This window comes from Cyprinodon variegatus, unplaced genomic scaffold (assembly GCF_000732505.1).
Source record: "Cyprinodon variegatus isolate N-32 unplaced genomic scaffold, C_variegatus-1.0 Scaffold244, whole genome shotgun sequence".
NCBI lineage: Eukaryota > Metazoa > Chordata > Actinopteri > Cyprinodontiformes > Cyprinodontidae > Cyprinodon > Cyprinodon variegatus.
The window spans coordinates 686,888-712,663 of NW_015150697.1; the positions used below are offsets into that span (position 1 = coordinate 686,888).

Sequence of the window (25,776 nt, forward strand, 5' to 3'; positions counted from 1 at the left end):
CCAGATTTCAAGCAAAGAAGTAAATAAGCACCTATTTTCTCTGAGTACTGACTGCCGTGTTTAAATCTGACATGTGTGACTCAAAATAAATTGGTGCCTTCATCCACATCTTTATTGGCACTATTGTTTCTTCAAATAAAACATCAACAGTGCACTCTTTGAAGGGCTCCACTCATTGCTGGTGTTTAGGGTTTAGAAAGAGGCTATCTTTATAGCATTAGCAGTAATACATGTTTTGGTTCAGTCTGGGAGAGACAATGTGGGGGTCTCTCTTTACCAGAGGCTATTTGAACAACCTCAACCCTTTGGTAGCAGATAGAAAGGCAGAGCAACGTAAGTAAACACGCCGATACACCATTAGGAAGCTGATATAGAAACAAAATAAATCCCAGTTGTACAGATAAACATTAGAAGGAAATGATTTTAAAATGAAAAGAAACACCAGCAGCTAGACTCTGAGTTTTGTGGTGCTCTTTGCCTCCATATTGGTATAAACACCAAACAAACTGACTGCCTTTTAGGGAACATAACGACTAAATTGAGTTTCCTCTCAAAGTGAAGAACCCAACCTTTCCACAAGCACGCTCTAAATTCAGTTTGTGACACTGCACATATCAGATCTGTAATAATATTGAGAAAGACACCAACAGTGATACAGGCAGCGGATGACAGGCAATACACACACACACATCCACAGAGAATAGCCTTTTATCAGACAGAGCATCTCCTTGCTGGCTTAGACAGCATTACCTCTAATAGACATTCAGCCTGTGCCTTCTAAGCATCACAGGTAATTAACGTTGTAAGAATTACAGGGCAGTGAGTGTAAGGAGGAGACACACTCAAGATTACCCACAAACACACTGATGCAGTTTGGTTGCTTTGCTGGCAGCTGCCTGCAGACAGCCACATGTGTCCTTGGTGCCTTCAGGACGGTTCCGATTATGATTCACTAACTGAAATTATCTATCAGAGACATTCCTGGAGTCCCAAACTGTGTTAGAGTAAGGACATCAAGTTATCTAAGGTGTGATAAAGTAATCCCATCAGGTTGAAATTCTTCAGATTTCCCACCACAGACCTTGGTTTTCTGGCACCATAAGAAATGTTGCTGGATGATGAATAGTCTCAGAAATTATTTTGATAAAACAATATTATCCGTTTGAGACCGAAGTGCTCCCACACTGCAGCTTTTATGTTCGACTTGGAAATTAGCATTTCTATGGCTTGCTACTCTTCAGTCATTGGGCTCTCATGCTAAACTCAATACGCTCAAGAAACAATAAGGGGAAGGTGTGTGGAGGTTGATCATGCAGAGTGAAACTATGCTTCATTAGAACGAGAGACACACAAGGTAAACAATCAATCATGCAAACGTAAATTATTGGTATAATTTATATATATCGTATGATTAGTTTATTTGGTATTTATTTTGAGAAGCCTAGGCATTCCAAACATTTACTTTAGTGCATTCTATTGAGATTTTCTTTGATAGGAGAAGACATGGTAGCACATAATTAGGAAGTGGGCGGACACTGATGCATGGTTCAAAAAGTGTGACGTACATTTAGATTAACCCCACCCAACAGTGATCCCTCTAAATAAAATCTGCTGCAACCAACTGCATTGAGAAGTGTTCTAATTAGTAATAATGGTTGACATGTGTGTAATTTAACATAAATTTAACATAAAACTGAAATAACTAATAAGATAAATATTGAAATAATCGTACATTAATTTAGTTAACTGGAGTATACAGACTTTTAAAGTATGGATTTAGCAGACAGAGCATCTCACTTAAAGGAGTAATTTTACAGTAATTATAAAAGAAAAAAAATTTTTGTATTTAAGATTAAAAAAAAAACTTTTTCTTCTGTTGATATGCTCTATCCAGAGTATCTCAAGTGGAAAAATTTTTAGTTTAACTTGGTTTAGTTCTGTAAATAAATCTTCAACAAGGACACTTATTTTTATCCAATTATTAATAGATTAATCGGAAAAATAATCAACAGATTAATTGATTAGTAAAATAATCTGTTCTGTGAAGGCCTCAGAGTTTGTTTATAAATGTTACTGAAAAAAAGAGGCAATGGAGATCAAGGAACACATCAAGCCAAGTTAGTCTCGCTCCCAACGCTTCAATAACAGGTGCTTGGTCAAGCCTCCTTTGCATCAGTATCTTACATTACGACTTTAGTCATTTAATAACACGCAGGGTGCCTGACAGGTTATGGCAGGAACTTTGAACATTTTCTATGAACTGCAAAGTAAAAAACTAATCTATTTCTTACTCTAACTCCTAAACCTAAAGAACTACTCTACACATTACCATACACTACTAAAGATACCAGCAATAACCGTGTAGGCCAAAATGTTTTAAAAAATTGTTTTGTGTCACTTGATACAACATCCACAACCTAGCTTTTACACTGTGTGTCAATATACGATGAGCGAGGAACCTCGGCCGAATCAGTATATGACGGACAGTGAGGTTTATAATATAATCTAACTATTGATCTCACATTGGAGAAATTTCCCTCAGCATTTTGAGCCATCCTGTTGGGGAGCAGTGGGCTGCCATTGTGTGGCGCCCAGGGATCAGTGTGGGGTTAATGGTCAGGGACCCAGAGTACAGGCTTTGGGAATCAAACTCGGAACTTGCAACCCTCTCAGAGCACAAATGCACTGCTCTAACCACTAGGCCAACACTCCCCTTATGGTTTCAATCCATCAACCTATGGGATATGGGCTCAACATGCTTCCGCTGCGCCACTCTGCAGCCACCTCTCTTTGACCAGCAGCGTCAGTATTTCACGAGTCGGAAGCGAAAATGTGTTGATCAAGCAGATCAGGGTGAGTTTTAGTGTAATTTAAACATCTCATTGAACCTTGTTCAATCCATCATCTAAACATGGTTCAACTGTAAATCTACCAAGAAATGGCTGTCAATATGAACAAGGAGACCTTTAATCAGAGAAACTGCAGACATCTAAAACTCAAGTGGAGGAATCTTTTCAGAGAACAACTACTAGTAGTGGACTTCACATATCTGGCCTCTATGGACAGCCATCAAGATTAAAGTTAATGTTTGCCACAAGCCACTTAGGCTGTATTCACACTGCAGGCCTTACTGTTCAATTACACTTTTTTAGTGAAATTTCGATTTACATGTGATCTCCTGTGTGAACTGCATTCATACAACGCAAGTGTCCCGCTTACGCAGTAGAGGACGCAATGATGTCACAAGCAAGCAGGCTCTGTGTTTATGGAAGTAAACATGGATGCTAGTGCTGGAGCACATGTAGCGATCTTTCCCAACTTTAAAAGGGTCAATCTTTTCAAGATGGTTCAAAGAAAACCTTCTTTCCGCATTATCTTCCACCTTGGTTGTTTCTCCTCCTGCTTCTGCGTAGCAAGACGCAGGTCTCATTTGAAAAGATCAGATCCGTATCAGATTCTGGACCACATAGCCAAGTGGCCTGGATGGCATTGGAAAAAATCAGATCTGTGTTGTTTAGACTGCCATAAAAAGATCAGATACAGGTCACATTTGGGCAAAAACGGATTTGGGTCACTTCAGGCCGCAGTGTGAACGTAGCCTTAGAGACACAGTACATATGGAGGAGGGTGCTCTGGTCAGGAGAGACTAAGATTAAACTACCTGGCCTACATGTAAACTGACATGTGAAGCAGAAACCTAAAACTTCACATAAACATGAAGAAATACTACCAAGAGTGGAAGATAATGGAAGCAACATCATGATTCAGGGATGATTTTCTTTAGCAAAGACAAAAAATCGGGTCAGAGCTGAAAGGAAGATGGATGGAGCTAAGTAACATGTTTCCAGGATTAGCGGAGAAGGATATGAATGGTGTACTTGCAGACAAGGATCATGACAGATGGAGAAAAAAAAAAAAAAAACTGATTTTAATGTTCAAACTTCCATGATGAAAATATCACCTCTAGACTCTGATTAACTGGTTTTTAAGTTAAGAGGTTTAGTTTTTTAGCGCTGTATAATGACAATATCAACATCCTAATCTATGCCATTCTATGAAGTCCTGTTCTATGAGAATGAAAATCTGTGGTAGTGGGTATAGTGCAAAGTCAGAGAGAGAGACAGTAAGTGGCAAAGGAGCAGAACAAACTACCAATTTGAAAGAGCAGATCAGTTCTGGCAGAGTAATTGAATCAAAAAGTCAGCAGACCTATTCTCAGCTCTGCCTACCGTTTTCTCCTCTCTATTCCGATCCTTTAGTTTCATCTCCTTTCACTCCATTCCTCAGTACACCATTTACTTTTTCGGTTCCATTTTTTAAATACATTTCATCCTTCTCTACTGTTCAAGAGCAATTATTCTATTTTTTCTTTCTAGTTTTCTAGCTAATTGCCAGTCTATAGCCAGCAAAGGGATGTAAGGAGTCAAGCTGTAAGCTTGAACTGAATACATTTTCATCTAGGAAGGAAGGAAGGAAGGAAGGAAGGAAGGAAGGAAGGAAGGAAGGAAGGAAGGAAGGAAGGAAGGAATATTTAGGTGTAATGCATGGTGAGGAATATTGAGAGTTGACGCATAACCTTAACAGCTTCAAATCAGAGCTGCAAGGTTTGTCTTCAGCGTGGAGCAGAGAGATCAGGTGAGCAGGAAGAAAGTGCAGCGTCACTTACTGCCGAGCACATTTCCCTTGGTCAGCAATAATCAAGCACTTCCAAGACCTGCATCTTAAGAAGAGAAGCAGCATTTACCTGTACAAGGAGCTCCAGCTTCCTGTCATCCAGTAGATGGACCTGACACCGCCTTCCCTCTGTCATCTGAGAAACAAAAAAACAGACAATGGTTACTCTTACTATTGTTGTTTATAAATTAGCTATTTATTTACACTATAAGCAAGTATACTTTTCTGGACAGCAAAAGCTTGATTTCTATGTCAGATTTTAAAGCATTCGGACATTTGACGAAAAAAAAAAAAACACTGCCCAAACTCACTTTTATTACCTGCATGTGCCACAAACTATAAAATACAATGATAATCTAAACTTCTGACTATGTAATCTGATAAAGGATCCATTTACTTTGGAATCATGACCTACTAAAAAGATATATATTTCTTTTTAAACAGTAATGTTTTCATATCTGATATCATTCACTAAATAAAGATTACTAAAGCATTTCTTTAAATATTTAAACTTTTTTGTGTTTTGTTTTTCTTTTTAATTAATTTTCATGATTATTTTCATGAATCAGAATAAATAGTTTTTTTTTTCCATTTATTGCTCAATTCTTTCATGTTTTACATTATGATCTACCGGTAATAACATATTAGATGACTGAAAATGCGTGTTAGAATGTTACTTTATCTATTAAAGATAGAGGAATCTTACAAATATGAGCCATGGTAAAAAGGACATGTTTATCTTCAGAAATGATCATCTAATGTTATTTAACGAGTGAACTTTAATAACTGCCTTTATATCTAGACCATACAGGAATTAGTTAGACAAATTTACATTTCCTGCTGCTCTGGGTTTTTTTGATCTGTTCAAGTTTTCACTTATGCTTTGATTTATGTTATTCTGTGTTTGTTGTTAAGATTTATACCACTTTTGAATTAATACTTAGTTTAACTATTCCTTTTTTGGTGCTTTTTATTCAGTGAACTCCTCTTCAGCATTTTTTAGTCTTTGCTCCAGTTTTATTTTGCCATTCATTGTTTACAGTTACGTTTAGGTTATGTTACCCATGGCATCATAGTTATGTTATCACCAGTCCCTTCTCCTATCCTCCCCTTGGGTCATTCTGTATATTCTAGTCATTAGTTTAATTCCCATTTAGCTTCATTTAAGTTATTTCCTAGTTATATTTAAGCCCTGATGTATTCTCTGCTGCCCCATAGTGCCACTCTCATTTTCCCTAACTCCCTTCTAGCTACTCCTATTCACATCTGCTCCCAATTAGTTGATTACTACAATCATTGTTCTGTTTTTCATATACGTATACGCCTCCTCTGCAGTTTCTCATTGCTGGATTCTCTTCATTCTCTCCTGAAGTTTTGTGTTATCCTCTGTTCTGGTTACTGTGTTCCCAGCTTTTGAAAAAGCTTCCCCGATGGGAAGCGAAGTGTCTTTAAACTTGGAAAACAAACTCCAGTTGATTGTTTTTTAACTTTTTTGTAATGACTATGACCTAGATGATTGAGAATCTTCACCAGCACTCATTAACTGACTTAATGTAAAAAAAGACATCAACAAGCTCTACATTAGTAAGTAAAGCATGCTGCAGATCTGGCAACTTTTTCTGCCTGTGTGGGATTTCATTGAAGTCTTAATAGGGTTATCTACACACAATGAGCCAAAAGAGACAGTACCCTGCTCTCTGTCCTCCTCAGGCATTTTTAACATTCCTCCTAGAGCAGGAAATCCATTACCCATCAGTACATGAGCAACTACAGTCGCAAAACTGTGCAGTTAAAGAGCGTGCTGCTGACAAAGCTCACAACAGCGTTTGTCTCTGTTGCTGACATCAGGTTTGCTGAGCTGCAGAAACAAAGATTTATCTATATCTGTGTGCACTTTACTTCACATGTAAACAGTGACGCAGGTGCAAAGGGGACACCACTAACTGTGGTACAGTAAACATTTCAAATATGAGCTACAGCTACCAAAACAAACCTGCCAGAAAGGTTTTCATTATACATGCAAAACAAAGCACAGAGTAAAACATAAAATTGAAGCAGGGTTTCAATCAGCAAATCCGATTTACAATGAAGCAAGATTTAAGAAGCAAAGTGAAGAGTATTTCCATAGCTGCATCCTGCTGGTGTGTGGAGTTTCTCTAAAATTTCACAGGAAGCATGGACCCCAAGGACCACAAACACCCTCCAGTTCCTCCCACACTTCCCTCACATCTGGAAGATGGGGAGGAAGAGGGTTGGTGGACAGTGAATAAGGAAAAAAAGACAACAAAAGAAATACTTTAAGTAACTAATGATAAGAACTGATCAACACAACAAATAAACACACAAGTGCAACTGGTTTGTGATTCCTCAAACACCAGCAGACCACCTGGGGCATATGCAATTTAAAAAGGGTGTGTCAAAAACACTTCTACTGTAGGAGTTAAAAACCGCTCTTCTACTTTCTCACAGTTGGTCTAAGCTTGCGTAATAGTTTCAGGCCTGGGAGTAAGATTTAACAAAGAGATGTTGACGAAGGGGGACAAAAAAGGAGAGGGGTGAAGAAATGCCATTTGGATGTCTTATTTCTCATGCCAGTGTGAGCTGTCCTAAATGCTCTGTGCAAGAATACACTCGGTTTACCTTCCCCCCCATACACACACACACAGATCCCATGTGGTTTGATGGTTTAGATTGGGTGCACCTGTGCACACAGCCTCGCACATGTACACTCTTTTTGTTTTTACCCTTTTCCAACCTTTCTGAATCGACATATAATACAGAAAACCTCAGATTGCCAAGCAGATCTATGGTAATCAACCCCAAGGAGCAACCCAATCAGTCTGAAACAAACAAAAAACACTAAAAGCAAACTACTAAAAAGTGTAGAGAGTGTTACAAAACTGCAATCCAGACAAACACAGCAAGAAACACACATACTGACTGGCAATCAGCTTCAAGGACCTGGGAAAAGTGCAAACCTTAATGTCAAGGTAACAAATCACTGCCCTGAGGCTTAAATTAGGGACTTCAATCTGTCAGAAACAGACCTCTAATGGGTTTTACTTTAATAACATTCCTGTGGTATTGGGCACATATCCACCACCAAACCAAATGTAATAAAGTATCTATGAATATCTTGTATATAGGCATCATCTAAAAGAATACATATGTCACACATCTACACTGCAAAAAAATTAATATTTTCTTAAAATAAGTGCATTTTTTCTTGAATTGAGGAGGAAAGTGAGACACTTTGCCAATGGAACTAGACAATTTACATTTAAAATAAGAAAAACTAATTGCATTTTCTTATTTCAAGTGCATTGTATCTAAATATGTTATTTTACGAGTAAAACTACTAATTTCGTTGGCAAATCCTCTTAATTACTTACTCAAATTAATGGTAAAAACACTTAAGATATTTTTGCTTATTTCTAGATGTTTTTTTGCAGTGTATGAAATATTTAACATAATTTGAATTGAAACGTATGATTATGGTCATTTAAATACTAGTAAAGTGTAAATCCTTTCCAAAACAATGCAGTGTCACTGTAGAGAAAGCTACATCACCTCATTCTGGTTCGTTTCTCGGTCATTACTTGACTTAAATTAGCTCACATTAAGGCTCAAAAGAGGGTAAAAAAAGCATGAAATACTGGTTGAGGTAGACGTGTGGTGAGGTAACACGAAGTGTTTTATAATTTGACTAAAGCTGACACCAATTTAGCATCTATAAACACAAACAGTCAGCCAGAGATGCTGACTATCTGCGACAAAAAGCTTTATTACCACATTACCTTGTTAACAAACGCTCCCTGTGAGGTTCCCAAAAGAGACAATTGGACCAAAACAAAAGAGGAAATATTAGGAATATTAATCCCAGAAAGAAACGAGTCGAGCTCCAGCTGCAAAACCATCGAAAAACATCCGTTTTCCTGACCGGCCTAGAGGAGGAGACAAATCAGCATCCATGTTTGAGCCCATTAGTTAACGTTAAGCTTCACTCTGTGGCTACAGCAGAGCTGCTTCATGCTTCAACTTCTCCATTCCAACTTGGAAATATTTTAACTGGGCGCTAAATGAACGGATGAGGCTGGCTTCTCTCTCATCCCTCCTTCGGAGAACACAGAGCCTCACGCTGCTAGTTCCCTGCCCACCTCCTCTGGTCAGGCAGCCCCCCCTCCCCTATTCGTTAACGGCGAATACCGAACAACCAGGAGACCGTACCGACGGTCAGACAGCTGCAGGGGAGGAGGGAGGCACAACCGGGGGGGAAAATGAGAGTTAATTGGCAGCGATGCTTCTCCTTGTCACCGGAGGTTGATTCAAAAACACGGGAATAATGGAGGCAAGATGTGGGGGCGGGGAGAGGAGGAGATGAGGGGGAATTTTCTGCAGCGGCTCCGAGTCCCAGCCATGAGAAACTGCAGACCTTTCTGTAGTCTGTGGGTGTGTGTCTGTGTGTGTTTGGAGAGGTGTGTGCTCACACCCAGACATCTGAGTCTGCAGAGCACCAAGATTGTTTTAAACACGAGAGTTAAATAACAATGAGCTTTGATTCCTTCTATATACTTTATGTCATTGGGAGAGAAAAATAGTATACAATACACTCCATTGATTTCATGTTTACTTTAAACATACTGACTGAAAGTGGCAGGGGCGGTGCTTGGATTAATGTCTCCCTGGTGGAGCCCCATTCTGCACCCTTCTATCAGAATGGGAAAGATTCTTTAATCAATGTCGAATGGCTTAGCCCACATTTGATGAGTACATAGTGTAGGGTGACCAGACGTCCTCTTTTTCCTGACATATCCTACTTTTCAGACCCCCAAAAAAATGTTTTGGTAGAGTAAAGTGCAGCACATAGTCGATACAGGCAGCCAGCAGGGGATGAAGCGACCGAACCTGACCCGGTGATGGTACCCTGGACACCTGCATCGCCGTGCTTCCCCCCGACTGCCTCACCGGTCCCCAGCCCCCCTCATCATGCGGTTCATGGCCCCCCCAAAAATAGCGTCCTCCTTTCCAGAAACCCAAATCTGGTCACCCTACCATAGTGTCTCTTCTCATTCTACATTTATGATGATTACAAAAATGGAGATGCACATATAACCTGAAACATAATGGTTTGAGCTTTATCTATCCTCGGCAGTCAGAAAATTGAAAGCACCACCTTAAGTAATACCATGTCAGTGCGGAAAACAACACTTGACAGACATTTCCTTGACTCATGAAGGATGCAAGTGAGACTTAAACAGAAGCAGGTAACAGAAAGCCGAACGGCTATGTTTTTTCATTTTAAGCTTGTCATCAAAAAAGCTGGATTTCGATTTCACGTTTAGTGGAAACTTGTTGAGAACCCAAATGCAGAGCCGAAGAGGCAGGGATGATTTCCTGCAAAATTCTATGAGGAAGTAAAACTGCATAAGCCATAATCAAGAACCAATCGACAAGAACCTCAGGAACCAAATCAAGCAAACAGTAACTGCAGAGGAGGAGGATATATGCCAAACAAAGAACAATGGAGGGAGTAATCAACTGAATGGGAGCAGGTGTGGACAGAAGGAGCTAGAAGGGAGCTAGGGGAAAGGAGACTGGTACAAGGGGGCAACAGAGAGTTAACAGGAAATACAACAGTGCCTAAATATAACTGGAAAATAACTTGGATGACATTAAATGAAAATGAAACTAATTAATTAGATAACACAGAAAGACATAATTCAAATTGTAACTGAAAACCCAAAAAGAAAACTTGAACAAGACCAAAAAGTCCAGAAAGGGCAGAATCATTTCAGGAAAGGCTGACAATTGTTTAAAAATCTCAAAAATTAAATGAGAAATAAGCAAAGCTTTACAACCAGGGTCTGCTGTTTAGCATTGTCTTAAAACCAAAAACAAGATGCTTAATGACCTACAGCTCCGTTTGGCTGTTTCCGAACATCCGCCATAACCAATATATAGGGCACTATATAGTGGTTACATCATTTTAGATGAATGTCTGAACGTCTAGTGGTTAAAAAAGTACTGGGATCAAAATTTACCACAATACACCTTTTTAAAGTAGTGATCATCTATGTTTACTAGATGAGCAGGTATATCCCAGATTGCTTTGCGAGACCTCTCCTCGCAAAAGCATCCCATCATGCTTTGTGAGATCTCTCCTTGCAAAGTATCATGGGATTTGTTTTAGCTGCAACGCATAACAAAGATGGCACAAGCACCGTGCCGGGAGGTGGACTTACATGACTAAAGGGGGAGGAAAAGTGGTGATCATCTGTCTGAATGGTTAGTTAACTGAGTTCACTACAAAGTTCACTATATAGTCCCCACTCTTTAGAGTGATGGAGGGATTGAGGGGTTAGGGCAGAGTTTCGGACACAGCCTCTATCTCCACTCCAGCTGCAAACCCCCTCTTTGCGTATCTGCAAATAAATACATATCAAAACAGCTTGCATCAACTTTTGGAGGAACATATTTTGTGAGAAAGAAAGTAACTCAACTGTATAGTGATGTTAGCAAGAGAACTTCATTTTGGGAGATGAGTATTTTCAGGTGGGAGTTTCGATCCACTGGATAACCTTTCTGTCATTTTACTCCTAAACTACGCAGCTCTTGGTAGCATTTATTGGCAGGGAGTTTCTAAGCTCTAAGTGAAAGCTTTCACGTAAATGTTAAAATTATTCATTTTTTGGATACTGCTCCTTTTAGGTAACAGTATAAATTCATAGGGAATATACACAGACTCTTGGTAAAAGTTGTAATAAAACAGAATTCAAATTAAGTTCTTGTACTTGATCATTATTTCTTTTAAAGGGACATCAAAATTGTCTGAATGCCTGAGTAAAAAATGTATTAGTATTAATAAAAAAAAACAGAGAAATCTGCAGCATACCTCTGTTTTGCATATTTCTCCATAAAAATGATCTAAATGCTTTTTGAGTGTGTGTTTTAACCCATATTAAATAAATGTTTCATAAATCTTAAACTAGCTTGTTTTGAATATGCTTACAGAGTAAATCAAATTATGTAAAATTCGACCCTTGTCAGTTATTATACTTGATCAAATTTAGTCCTGGACAAAGTAAAGTACAGTTTAGTTTGGTGACAGAAAGGCAATTCACCACTGATACAAATAATAGTGTTATTAGCCAGCTGATTTGTACAATATTGTTCCCTTCCTGCGAACAAAGTGCACAATCCTGAGTGTGATGCAGGGGAACCAAACCAATTTACAGTCGATTCATTAACCCTTATGTAATATCCTGTCGAACAGGAAAGCCTGTGGCCGATTTTAAAAAATGCAACTCTGACTTATTTCAAATGCACACAATAAGGTTGTTCAGTCTGCATCTTTACTGGCTGTGAGATCAACTGAGGTGTTCCGTAACAGAAATCCTGCTCTCGTGTTTGAGTTAAGTCCTGGCCTTCATCCCACTGCAGCCGTTAGTCTGTGATTTTTTTCCAGCTTTTTTTTTCTTCCTAAATTGGACACTTGTTTTTACCTTACACAGCTATGCAGCAGCCGTTGAAACCACAAGTTGGTAATATGCCAAAATAAGGTTCGTTTTATGGTGTGACAAAGAGATAGCCTTGTGTAGGATAGAAGCAAGCTAAACAGACTGTCAATAAATTGTCCCAAACATCAGAGTATTCTTTTTCATACATGAAAATAACCTTATGTTATGAAAACATTGCCAGGCCATATGTAAACAATGCAGCATTTGAAAACCAGGTTATTTGTTTACCATGTAAAACGAATCTGCTTCAGCCAAATGAGGTTGCAATATATTGGAAGTTTGGACTTAATCTTTACCAGAAATATTGCCTTCTCTGACATTAAGCAATAGAACAGCTGAATCTAATACTCTTGGCTTGTTGTTGCTGCCATAGAGGGTTCTGCAATCTCAAAAATCAGCTTAGTTTGCTAAAGCTAACAGGTCACATGAGAAATGAGGAGCAATATCCCCCGCCCTGCTGAATTTTTCTGTTTCTGGATATTTTTGGCCTACTCCAGACACCGGAAACTGGCCTGTCCAAGTTAAACATCTCCAGATGACTCTTTCTTTGGCTTTAATATAAACACCAGCTTTTCATTTTCAGCGTCCAACTAAATATATTCCTTTATCTTTACTGGTACCTTTCTGAATTGTATTTGACAAGGACCCAGTTGTTAAATGGAGAAAAATGGGAAAAAAAACGTCAGTGGGTAAAAGGAGCGAGGCTTATCAGGACAGAGGAAGAAGGCAAAGTAAGCTGATGGATTCTAGTTCCTGTTTGAAATGGATATAAGAGGAGTTTGAATGAAAAGAGACAAATTCAGCAACTATGACAAGGAGAAAAGAAAAAGAGGCAGGAAGCGTGGTTGAAAGTGACTAAAAAAGTTTCTTTGATTTAGTGGAATACTCTAAAAAGCTCTGTCATCATGCCTTTTCAATGACCTACGAAAGTATAAAGTTGAATAAGTTATGATTGCGATTGACGTTTGTTATGGTGCCAGATGGCTTCTACTTTATCTAAGCTTTAGATGTAATAAGGTGTATTTTACCAGACATTTAGACCCAACAGTGAAAAATCAGAATGGGGTATAAACAAAGGAGGCATAAAAGTCCTTCCACATCAACAAAACTGATGGTCTATACTGAAACAGTTAGCCTGGAATGGTGAAGCATAACTTAATGAATAATTAAGGCAATATGAGGACTTCCCTTAACCCTGTCTGTGAGTCGCTATGGTAAGAAGACTAGACTGACACATACTAGCTCTGAGTTGCCTTGTCTACTATTTTTTTGCTTTCCCTCCATATTTATGGAGCTTCTCACACTCCAAGTGAGCACCGTCTGTCACACAAAACATCATGATGTGATTTATGGCAATGAGATTCTTAGAGCTGAAGAGGCTTGTCGGTGCTATTAATGGTGGGTGGTTACCTTTACCCAGTGTGCTGCAGGAGAGAATAAAACACAAAAAACAAGATAATTATATGAGATTAAATAAAAAAAAAAGATGGGGCAAAAATCCTTCCTACTTTTCTATCTTGTTTTTCTGGAAGTGACATAGTGCAATGGAGCAGGGAGGGTCATGGAAAGGCAGCCAGGAATGTCTGGAGAAACGACTGACCAGGATAGATCTGTTTTGTTTATTCAAGTGTGCACATTCATGTGTGCGTGTGTGTGACTCTGAACTCCACCCTTCCTTGGCCACGAGTGTCTTTCGGACAGAAATATGGTTCCAGTTAGGCCTTTTTTTGAAAATCAGTAACTCAGTGGCTCTTCAAAGAAACTGGGGATATTTCTGTATCCAGCTCTGCTTTGTTCTCATTTTCCTACAAACCTCTATTCCCAGACTTTGACCACCACCAGGCTCCACTGATCCACTTCCAAAAATACCCCACCCCCAAACAGTTTTAACATAGGATCACAAAAGTCACTGAAATTGACAGAAACTGACAGATGGAATTCATTATTTTAAAATACTACTGGCACACTTTCACCTGGGATACTGTTGTAAAGTGTTAAAGTATTTAGAAAAGGCAAAGGTAATCTTGTACTGTGGATTTTGTCTGATTTAAACTTTTGTTCTGCTGAGTCCATGTTTGGATTTGATTTACAACCAGATGAACCACAATTTGCAATGCAAATGTCAACTAGAAATGCAATGACCTCCAAGCTATAGTTTCTGTGAAGTATCAACCCTTTGATAAAGATTTCTGCCAATCATCTTTTTAAAATAAAAAGCTATAATTTCCCAGTGATAATATTCTTCTCTTGTCATCCTGCTGGTAGCGATCATTGATCATTTATATTAGGAGCAGCTGCAACATCCGACAGTAAAAGAGCATGTGCTGTAAAGTGGGATTTTACTACTCTAAAACAGACAAAATTATGACGATTAGCATCTTAATGGTTGGTTTTATGAATTACGCCATGTATCGCTATAACCTGCACATACTAATTCAGAGATTTTCACAAGGTTGTTAACATTTTCTATTTCATAATCTTTTATAACAGAAAGAGGTCAAAAGCTCATTTGACATCTCCAAAGCATGAACTGGGCAAGACACAACCAAAGCTGCTTAAAGGACCTTCAAATAACATTTTCACCTTAATATATCTTCTTTCAAGTCCCTTTGCTGGTAAAATGTTTATTAAATGAATCAGAGGTTTATCACCTCTCCCTACAGGCTCTGATCGGCAAACCACACCTGCAAGTTTCTGTGCCGCCAACACGGTGGCAGTCTCAATGCTGTGTTCTCTTTCTCACAATGGCTTTAGTAGCACACAGCTAATGCTGCACCACCTATTGGTGATTATGGAATAGTTTTATTTTTATTTTGGAGGATTATGACATGGCAGAATCAGCAAAAAAGGGAAAGGGAACCTTTGTCAGAAGAGATGAGCAAGAGGAAACAACAATCTGATGCAGACAGGAAGCACAGAAGAGTTAATTTGGGCAAGGCATCTGCTCTGTGGTAAGACCCCTTTGATGCAAAACCAATGCAGACCTGTTACAGGACTTGTAAGTGCCATATATGCTAATCTCGGTTAGTGCTACTATTGTGATTAGGGTGATCAATTTTTAGCATGCTACTATGAAACATTGTGAGGCCGAGTCTGAATATGAGAACAAATAAAAAAAGTTTTTAATCGACAGGCAGACTTAGATTTCACTTACTCATACAAAAGTAACAATTTTCAGCAAAAATTCAAAAATGCAAACATTTAGCTACAATATGCTAGATTACATCAGATAATGTAAAATAGTACAAACACTTTAGAGATTTGGTGATGCTGTCCATCTTCCAGCTGCTTAGAGAGTGACAACACTGTAGCTGTTGGGTGCAGCGCAGTCAGTGTTTACAACAACGCTATATTTAAAAAATCCAGTAGGAGGAGCTTGACTTGAAAATTAATGCTGCTTTGAGGATGAAGCACAGTCTGCTGAATACACCTCAACCAAAAGAAAAGTATTAATTTTAAATTTCTTCTTATATATAGATCTCTGCCTTGACTTTGTTTTATAACACGTTACTGATACCAATAATAGCAACCAAGTATTCTTCCTGCTGTAACAACTTCCACACCAAAGAGTGTTGTGTTTAGAACAGCAGGGTAGAACCTACATATTGCATGTTTGAAAATTATACCAGCAGGTATAACTGAACAAAACTATCATCTACAAACCAATCATTGGAGCTTGTCTGCATTTTTGAAGAGTAGTCCACTGTACTTTCAGCAGTTAGAGTAACTAAAGTGTTGGGTGTTGGCTAAAAGTAACAGTATTGGCATTAAACCATTATGAAAACCATTCAGCTACTGTACCATTTAAGCTGCATGCAGAGTAAAGGATTATACCTAAGTCATATTAGGAATATATGTCTTATAACTTCTGACAATTATACCAACATCCTAAAGTCACACTTGTACAGTGCCAGCTATCATATCTATGTATTTCTAAAAATCTTTATTACCGTAGTTTTGTTATCTTGCTTAAGCTGTAGTTTCTCCTGCTTTCAGTAATGTCAGACCAATACTAGGTCACATAAAAAAATACTTGTGTGCACAAACACTCATGCAAAGCCTGGATTTATTTTAGAAATAGAGAGACAAAAAAAAAATCAAACAAGACCACAGCACATGTCTCCTGAGATGATATCCAAGCCAATAAAAGCCTTTCATGAGCACAGCATTATGACACAGCGCCCCAGTGTGTCTGATTGAGAGTAAATTACCAGTGTGTGTAGAGCACAAACAGGCTTGTCACAATTTGAAGGATCTGCACATGATCACCATCCATATCTATATCAGTTTGGATATATTTTTCATGAGAATGAGTCCTATTCTGATTTGACTCATTCTTGAAATGCCTTCACAGGGATTCCTATTATAATGTGTTTGAGCAGACCTGGGAGCCTGAGAGTAAGGGCGGCAAACAAAGTAAAACTAAAACAATAGGGGTGCACCATTTCCAGACTAATGAGGGATACACAGCGCTTTGGGATGAGTAGATACTGGTGATGTCATGTAGTCAGGAATTTTATCATAATGAAACACAGTCTTTAGCGATTATTTGGGCTGATCTGCAAGGCTGTGGAATGGCAGTTTGAGCCGTTCACAGGGGAAGGATCTCTTACCCCTACACCTCATATCCTCATCTATAATGCATACATAGAGAAATCAGGGTAGACCTGGTGTTCACTGATGCCAAAGCATGAAAAGAGACACAGTGACATTTAGTGGAGTCTTTGCTTCTACGAAGACTGTGTTTTCTCTAAGATAAAAAGAAAACAGATGTTTATGACAGTATCTGCTTAATCTTATCTGTTTTAGCTAGTTTCTTACATAAAAAATGTAAAAAAGCATGTGGTATAAACTCAAGGACACTGACTTAAGCAGCACAGACAAACCATTGCTGAATACAATGCCAAACACTCCAGTCACGCAGCTGGTTAAATAGTAAATAAAAGAGTCTGCAACTCCTTTCTGAATGTATTCCACCACCCTAATAAATATGCACTCTGGGACCTGAGTAGCAGAGAAATGAAGGTGAAAAACATCCAAGCACGCTTTGTTCTTTGCCATCTCTTGTGATGGGGTGTATGTTTGCATGTGTGTGTGTGTGGTAATAATTTGAGATGCACCTAGAAATATACCGTTGTCCCAAAGCTGACTTAATTTCAGCTTGACTGAACCTCATCACTGTCTGGCAGTACCAACAAGAAAATAAAATGCTCCAACATCTAAAAGTTGATGTCCGTGTTCATTTGTTGAATGATTTGAGCAAAACTCTTCTTGTTATTTAAAATCATCTAGATTACTTCAATTTCAAGAGATAAAAATAAAGAAGACTTTCCTATTTGAATACTGTTCTATAACTCTATATGGTGATGTTAAATTCATATATGTCTTTAGTTCTCCAGAATAATACAAGCTGTAAGTACCCAATGCACTGATTTTGTAGAGCTTTTTAAAGCTTAACCTTTTGTCATTTTCTTATGATTTCACAGACTTTTATTTTCTATGCACTGGAAAAACGATCTAGAAATAAGTAAAAATTTCTTAAATTAAGTCTATTTACCTTTAATTTGAGTAGGTAAATGAAATAGTTCGCCAATGGAATTAGTATTTTTTCACTTAAAATAAGATAATTAGATTAAATGCATTTGAAATAAGACAATGCAATTGTGTTTTCTTATTTTAAGTGTAAATTGTCTTGTTCCATTGGCAAGATGTCTCTTTTACCTCCTCAATCCAAGAACAAAGGCACTTATTTTAAGAAAAAAAAATTACTTTTCTAGATTTCGATTTTTTTCCAGTGTGGGAGGCATGGAAATATCCCTGAATTCTAAAACAACAGTACCTATCAGTTAATCCACAGCGGGATCTTCAAATATGTACTGAGTGCTGTCCTCTCTCTAAAAGGCAAACAAAAGTTGTCATGACAATGTTTTAGAAAGCCAGCTCTGCATGCCTACTGTGCCAGACATGTAGGACACCTGCAGGAGGAGACAGTGTAACACATAAGAGTACCTCTGGTGTTTAATTTAAAAGAGCAAATCCACAAAAGGTTTCCCTCGCAGAATGGTTAAAAAAAACCTCACAATCCAAAAACAGCAGTGGAAATTGTGGTCTAAAATGTCAACAAATACTTAAAATGACATCAAAATTAGATTTACTGCTGCTTATTAGAGCTATTCCACCCCAACCATGACTTTCTGTTCCCCCCTTCTAGGCCTATTTTTGGCTCCGATGACATAACAAGCTATATGCGTAAGATTGGGTTATTTTAAATTATCAGAAAAGAAACACAAATTAATGTTTCAGCAATAAAGCAAGCAGCTGTAGAATTTTTCTAGGGACGTGGGGGTTGAAGGAGGAAGGTGAAGGAGGACAAAGAATAAAAAGAAGATAAAGTAGGCAGACATATAGTGTGAACATGATTGATAATACGACTAATAAAAAGCAGCTGTTAATGAGATATGATGTGACAATGTGAGTGCAGACTGTGACTGTCCTTCATCTACATCCAGCATCTATTTTTGACTAATTCAAAACGTTAGAGACAAAAGCAACTTTAATCCCCTCCACAATCATCTAGTCTGTTTTTTTAATCCATGGTGTTTGCTCATTGCAACCGAGCTCTACTTGGTGGGGTAATGAAAAATGACCAGCCTCATCTGCAGGGAAAGCCGTTTGGCAGCTGTGTGCATTCTCTGTGCAAGTGTGGGTGCAATTTGTCCTGTCCAAAGGGAATCCCTTTACTGGTAAAAGTATAAAATGCCTTTCATTAGGCATCAAGGAGCCTCAGAATGTGAAGGCAGTCGCTGGAGAGCATCAGCTCAATAAATAAAAACACACAATAAATCACAGGTTTGACAGAGCCACAGATGGGAAGTAGGTTGACTTTTCCTTTTCTTTGTATAAGCACAGGCCTGGTATAATCTTTTTTCTTTAAAATTTCTGGTTTTAATTTTTTTTTTTTTTACTTCTATAGGCTTTAAGGAGTGCATGCAATTTTTTTTATTTTCTTAGCCTACAAAGGTACTTCAGATTGTTTAAAGTGAATTTTTGCACATAATATTCCACAATCATATAAAAGACAAAATTATGCTTTCTGACACAAACACTGACAATACAGTATTGATTCCTTTGGTAAAACGTACTTAGTTCCCTTGGTAAAATCGTGTTCAAATTATTTACCTTTTAAAGTTAACCAAACTTGAGTTCAACACATGTAGAGCCAACATTACAGGATATGATATCCATGCAAATGAAGGATCTGGGAGTCCCTCACAGGGATTTCCTCAGATATTTACCAGATTCAAGTTGTAATCCTCTAGGATTACCATTCTATACTGAGTCCTTAACCTCTGAACTTAAAACATTGTAAGCCCTTACATCCCTGCAAATAATGCCGTAGTTAAACCTATTACGTAGATCATTCAACAGGAGTTGACCACCTTCAAGCAAAAAAACCTCATACAGTATCATGCCCACTCTGGTCATGATTCAGACACACTTAGAGGATTTAAGCGGATGCCTGCCAGATATATCAACTAGGCTGCTCAGCGTTGGCCTGGTTTAGAATGAACCAACTAAATCATCTTAAAATGTGACTAGAATCCAGCAGGGTTTCTGGCTGCAGTCTATGGGGTTTTTGCATATGTCAGAGCCATAGCTTGACCAACCAAGTTTGACATGTGTCATTGGTCATCCCTTTTAAAATATTATTCATAAAAATTCTGGTTTTGGTACATGAGTAAGGTTGAAGCAATTTATTGTTGTTTTATAAGACAAGAAGGAAATTGTAGGTGCATTCAATATTAGTTAAAAACAATCGCAATTTAGATTTTTGGCTAAATCGTTCAGCACTAGTGAGTAGCTGGGGCCGACAGGGGACAGAGGATGGAAATCATTCTTAGCTATAATCCTTTTTTATAGTATTTCTGCAAATATGTACTAATATTGTATAAAGGCATCCTCCTTTTTAAATAAACTAATATAAATACAAATTTGAGTGCTCTTTTAAATTTGTTAAATGCGTCTTAAGCACAAGCACAATGCATTTTTAACTATAGCTCAGCCTAAAATCCAGGTTCTGCATTGAAACCATTTCACCTGGGCATGCCAGCTGCTATTTTAAAGGTATAGTGGGTGATTTTCACATATATTTGAAAAGACTCTCCACTTTAAAAGGAAAAAAAGCACAGGCACATCCCTGAACCTGCTCCAGAGAGGAAACGCCTATTAAACGTATGCCAGAGCATCACAAGCCCATTTCTCCTTGTGCAAGCACAGTTTAAAGTTTGCTGCTTGCATCGCTCATACAAGCTTACTTTCCAAAAGAAGATTTGCAATTTTCCTGCTATGCCGGACTCACTACCAGCAAGTGAAAATGGGGACGAGCACATAGGACAGCCTTACATAAACATATCATCAGAATGATTGACAATTAGGAGGACAACTTATTTTGATGATCCACCCCGAGAAAGAACATCCTCCAACATATCTTAAATATTCCTGTCCTTTTAAAATACAATTTTAAGTAAGATTTTTCAATTCTGCAATATTTTTTTTAAATGACCTTAGTGCTGCCTGAAAGGTTGAATGGTGGTATACAAACAGGCTAATACAAGGGCATTCATCAGCATAGCCTCCTCCGGTATAAATACCATTAATTTAGACATAGGCCTCCATGGCGGGTCTTCCCCTACTCTGCTGCCTTGGCAGCATCGGCTTCAGGCATCACTTCAGCCTCTTTGAAGCAAGCAGGTCAAACTGACAAGACTCCAGAGAGCCCCCTTCAACCACTGATGAAGAGGTTGGTAAAAAATATCCTCAACCTCAAAAAGATCATGCGGGATTTCCTGAAATGTAGCCAATCACAGGCAGTTTACTTTCTTATTATTGGTCCAGCCTCGGAGTGACTAAAGGTAACATGAGTGCACAAAAGCAGATCCACACACAAGTAGGAGAGAAGCTACAGACACATAAAAATCAAGCCTTGGGGGCAGAGATGGAGCATGTACCTATGTTTATGGCGTATTTTGGCCTCATGGTATTGAATCTGCATGTATATATTAGGCAAAATAGGCACGAGTAGTTTACATGCATGTGTTAAAAATCAAACAGTTGGTGTCAGTGTTTATTATGCACATACTGACTTCACATAGTTTTCCTTACTACATATTTTGAATGTCTTTGGCATTTATGAGTTTATGAATATTAATACGTAATAATGCTGAAAACTTTTAGATCTACGTTAGATGGTTATTTTTTTTCTTATTTTAAGAAATGTATATTTGTTGATGATGAAACAGCAAAAATAGAGATATATTATACATAACCGAACTTTGTTGCATGAATATGTAAGGGTCTAATACTGAATTGGAATTTTGTGAGTACAACAATATCCTTGATTCATTTTTGTGAATTGTGTTCATGAAAATGCAAATCCTAAAACGTTTGCTGTAAAAAAAAAGATTTGAATTAAATACTTTAAATTACTGTAGGAAAATAAACTAGTTAGTGAGTTACAGTTATCAATCGAACACAAACACTACAATGATATTAAAAAAATGTTATTAATGTTTATAAAGTAATCAGCTCCCGCCAGGGCAGAGAATCCTGATTGTGGTTGCACGAGATGGATTTAAGCGTACAACCAAGTAATTAATCAAACACTTTCCCATCCCATCAAGCAGTCTGACATAGAGTCACATTGCAAGAGAAATTAGAATCTTGGATGAGTAAGAGGCTTACAATACAAAGCCTCTATGTTGACTTAGTGAGATATATACAGGAGGGATGTTGCTGCTTTAATATTTAAAATGCTGAGAGGCTATATATCACCAAACGCTTCATAAAACACAGTTACATCAACACAACATGAAACATGTTTGATCATGATTTATGATTTATTGAGTGCTGAAAAAACAAAAGTGCAGACTTTAACATGTGAGGGATTACTATAAAAGACATTTTCTTGATCCTGTGTTCATATACCAATAAGCCCATGGCTCCAATTTCACACATGCTCTCACACAATTACATTTATACACTAAACATGCAATGTGATAAACCAAAGACCAGAGCAGTGGAAATTATTTCCAGACAAACTATTCAAAAAGGGCTGTCTCCCCAGGGGGACACTGTAAACGGCTTCAACCAGCAGCTACATGGGCGTCTGGCATGTGTGTGGGTGGTAGTGTATGTGAAGGGGTATCAAACACAAACATGCCTTAAGGTAGTTGCCAGCAAATTGGAAAATTACTGATAAAATAAACAAAGCACTGGGAAAAATTTGGGGAGAATGGCCTCTCTTCTGAAAAGTTCCCATTGCTGGTCCTGGGAAAATGTTTTCTCACATTCAGATCATGACTCTGGCAGTGAGAATAAAATACTGCTGGCAGACAGCAGCAACGATCAAAATGCCTCAGTAGGAAGTCACAAGTTCAACATCATTCTTCGTCCAACAGGCACTTGGACCGAAAACATGGAAAAAAAGAGGAGGGCTGGGAATTAGCACAGATTCCCCCATTCTGGACATTAGTGTGCCTCTCATCAGGTTATTTATTGGCCTCTGCTTCAGTGGAATATGAGAACAAAGGGATGATAAAGTGAACATGAGAGGCAGATGGACTGAATAAAAGTAGGCAAGCAAAGAAATTCACTTGCTTAAAGAAAATCCCACCATGGTTTGAGTGAGAGCCCAGAGTTTATCAGGCCACCAACAAAAGACTTAATAGAACAGCTACAAGTGAGTTTGGTCCATGACAGAAAAAAATATTGTGCAACTTGGATTCTTTGTGTCTGTAAGTCTCTGGCTTGTATCATAGTAGCGCACATCAGAGGGATAAAGAATAAGATTTATGACAGAGCTTTTCTCACAGGAAACCAGACCAGATGAGTTGGGTGGGAGTAAACTGGCCTGCTTCTTCATAGAGCACATCATGCAGTTCCAGCACACAAGCAAACCAAGTGGCAGGGCATAATGAATATGCATGATCAGCGGGACATGATGAGAGACCTTAAATATGTAAAAAAAACTTTTCACTGGGGTTGTGTTGCTAGGAAACAGATAGGCTGAAAGTTAGTTGTTTGGCCTGTAGGAGAAGCTGCTTCCTTTCAGGTTCTGCTATTAGCAATTGTTGTGACAGGAAATAAATGAGTGTAACTAGGATGTTTACCTTGTTGGGTGTGGAAAAAAAGGGATGATGAATATTCAGAGTCACTTCAATTTCTTTGGAACAAAATGCTACAGTTACAGTTCAAAGTCCCTCACCAACACATCTTGAAACATTTTTTTTTTCTCAAGTCTTTGCAAATGGTAAATAATAATTTTCACATTTTTCTAAGTGGTGAAACTTAGCCTTTTGCTCCTATACAAGATTTATTTGCAGATTGCTTTATATTTAGCTTAGTCAGTCATTGAGCACCTTTCCCAGCTTACATGCACCTGCTTAGGAAAAACATCAAAACAACATGCACTGCAAAAACAATCTAGAAATAAGTAAAAATTTCCTAAAATTAAGTGTATTTACCCTTAATTTCAGTAGGTCAGTAAGATGATTTGGAAATGGAATGAGTATTTTTATTCTTAAAATAAAATAACTAGATAATATTTGCTTGAAATAAGACAATGCAATAGTTTCTTTCTTATTTTAAATGTAAATTATCTTGTTCCTTTGGAAAAATGTCAATGCACTTATTTTAAGCTAAAAAGTGGCTGCTGTATCGCCTACATGTGGCAAACTGCAGAGTTTATGTATGGGTGGCAGAAAGAAAGCCAGAATAAAGATTTTTAGATAATAGTTAATAAGATAAATATGATAAATAATTTTAACGTTCACAATTTAAGTTTTTTTAGGTTTTCTGCTGTTGGATACTTTTCAGTTTTAAAGGATAATTTTGTTCCATAAGATGTTCAAAGCTTTGGGTTTAATGTTCTCTATAACTTCCTCCCTGACATGTCTGACGTTGTCCTTGATTTCTATCAAACCTTTAAAGAATTCATAGAACAGCTATTGGATAGTGATTGTTACTGTATATTAGGGCAGTTTTTTTATCCTAAATACAAAATGTATATATATATTTTTTTGTTGTTGTTGTTGTTTTGTTATAATCTATGCTCTAAAATGTTTGCTCTGTCAGCTAAAGTCCAGCCTAAGAGTCTCTATACTGCAGTTCACAATTAATCGATTACTAAATTAGTTGAGGATTATTTCAATTATCGGTTAATCTGATTAATCCAATGAACATAAATATAGACTTTGTGTATTTGACTTTTTCAGGTAACTGGACTGGGGTATCAGTGTCAAGCGATCAAAAATGCTTCAAAATGATGCAAAACTACATGTCTGGAAAAAACAAGAGAGGTTTGTAGATGTAAAGTTACAAAATGTTTCCAAGGGTAGGCTAAGTTTTGCAAGACTGTAAATATGATGCTTGCCAAAGGAAGTCGAACCACCTGTGTTTGTTAGATGTCTTGCACATGCTGCTTGTAAGATACAGAAGGATATCCTTCCTTTGAATGAGATGGAGGTGGAGCAAAGAGCAAATAAAACACACACATCTGAGATTACAGTGAGTCCAAAACACCTGAAATGACAAATAAACACTGAGGGACATTGTCTAATACAGCAGAGCGCCGCCCCCTACGCCTGCTGATACGAACCCTCTTTACAGGGTCACAGCACAAGAGGGAAATGTGTGACTGGAGGCACAAAGCTGACTAACCTTGATTCAATATTACTCCACCTGATATATCAAAGTGTGAACAAACGGCTGTGCTTTCTCAGATGGTAAAAAAAGCGCATGTCTGCACTGCAAATAAAACTATGCATGATGATCCAATCCGCTGTTTAGTGCATTACTGCAGCATTTCACACAAGATGTTACTTCACACCAAGACGCAGAACTGTAGGCGTGAAGCATAAACTAGGTGAAATTGTCTCGACCAGGGACATGTGTGGGACTATTTTACTATAAAAGATGTATTTGTCTGTCTTTGCTTAAAAAAGAAAAAAATGAAGTTTGGCAAAAAAACAGGTTTGCTGTAGGACAAATTCAGATAAAGTTGAGCGTCTTTTTGTTTCTCTTATCAAAGTAAGAGAGAAGATAGAAAATTAAATCTGGTAATATACGTAAACCAAGTGAAACCCCTCTCAGGTGATATCAGCTTTGCTCTCCTGTGTGTCTTGATTGTGTAAAGCTGCATTTCTCATTACCAGAAATATGGAAGACAGGAAGATCGACATCCTGTTTCCTTTCACACTGACCCTTCCTTCTCAACCTCTGCAATTCCCTCCGCTACCAAATCCTCTATCTTGGAATATACCTCTGTATTAAACCCAGGGTAACTTGTCAAAACAATCCAGCAGATTTTCAGCCACTAAAAAAGCAGCTGAAAGTTGTTTTACAGTTACTAACATTGGCTGAGCCTCTAAAGCAGGAGGGGGTATTGACTAAGGATGGTGTTTTGAATAGTTGCAACTTCCTCTGATTGTATCCTCCTCCCTCAGGATGCTAAATCTTAGGAGCAACAGCGGAGCATATTTAAACACAACTTAGAGCAACAACTCAGTTACTCCTCTCTTGAGAGGAA

At 38.0% G+C, this 25,776-nt stretch overlaps 1 protein-coding gene across 8 annotated transcripts in view; it reads right to left on the reverse strand.

Moving 5' to 3' along the window:
* Positions 1-25,776, reverse strand: part of frmd4a (FERM domain containing 4A) — a 127,229-nt gene that overhangs the window by 36,573 nt on the left and 64,880 nt on the right. For 7 of the 8 annotated variants that reach the window (XM_015381912.1, XM_015381913.1, XM_015381911.1 and 4 more), the window contains one exon: positions 4,745-4,810. In XM_015381912.1, the coding sequence (XP_015237398.1) occupies positions 4,745-4,810 (66 nt within the window). Of the gene's footprint in view, positions 1-4,744; positions 4,811-8,471; positions 9,043-25,776 lie in introns of those variants that run through there. The other variant, XM_015381909.1, reaches the window with a different exon arrangement.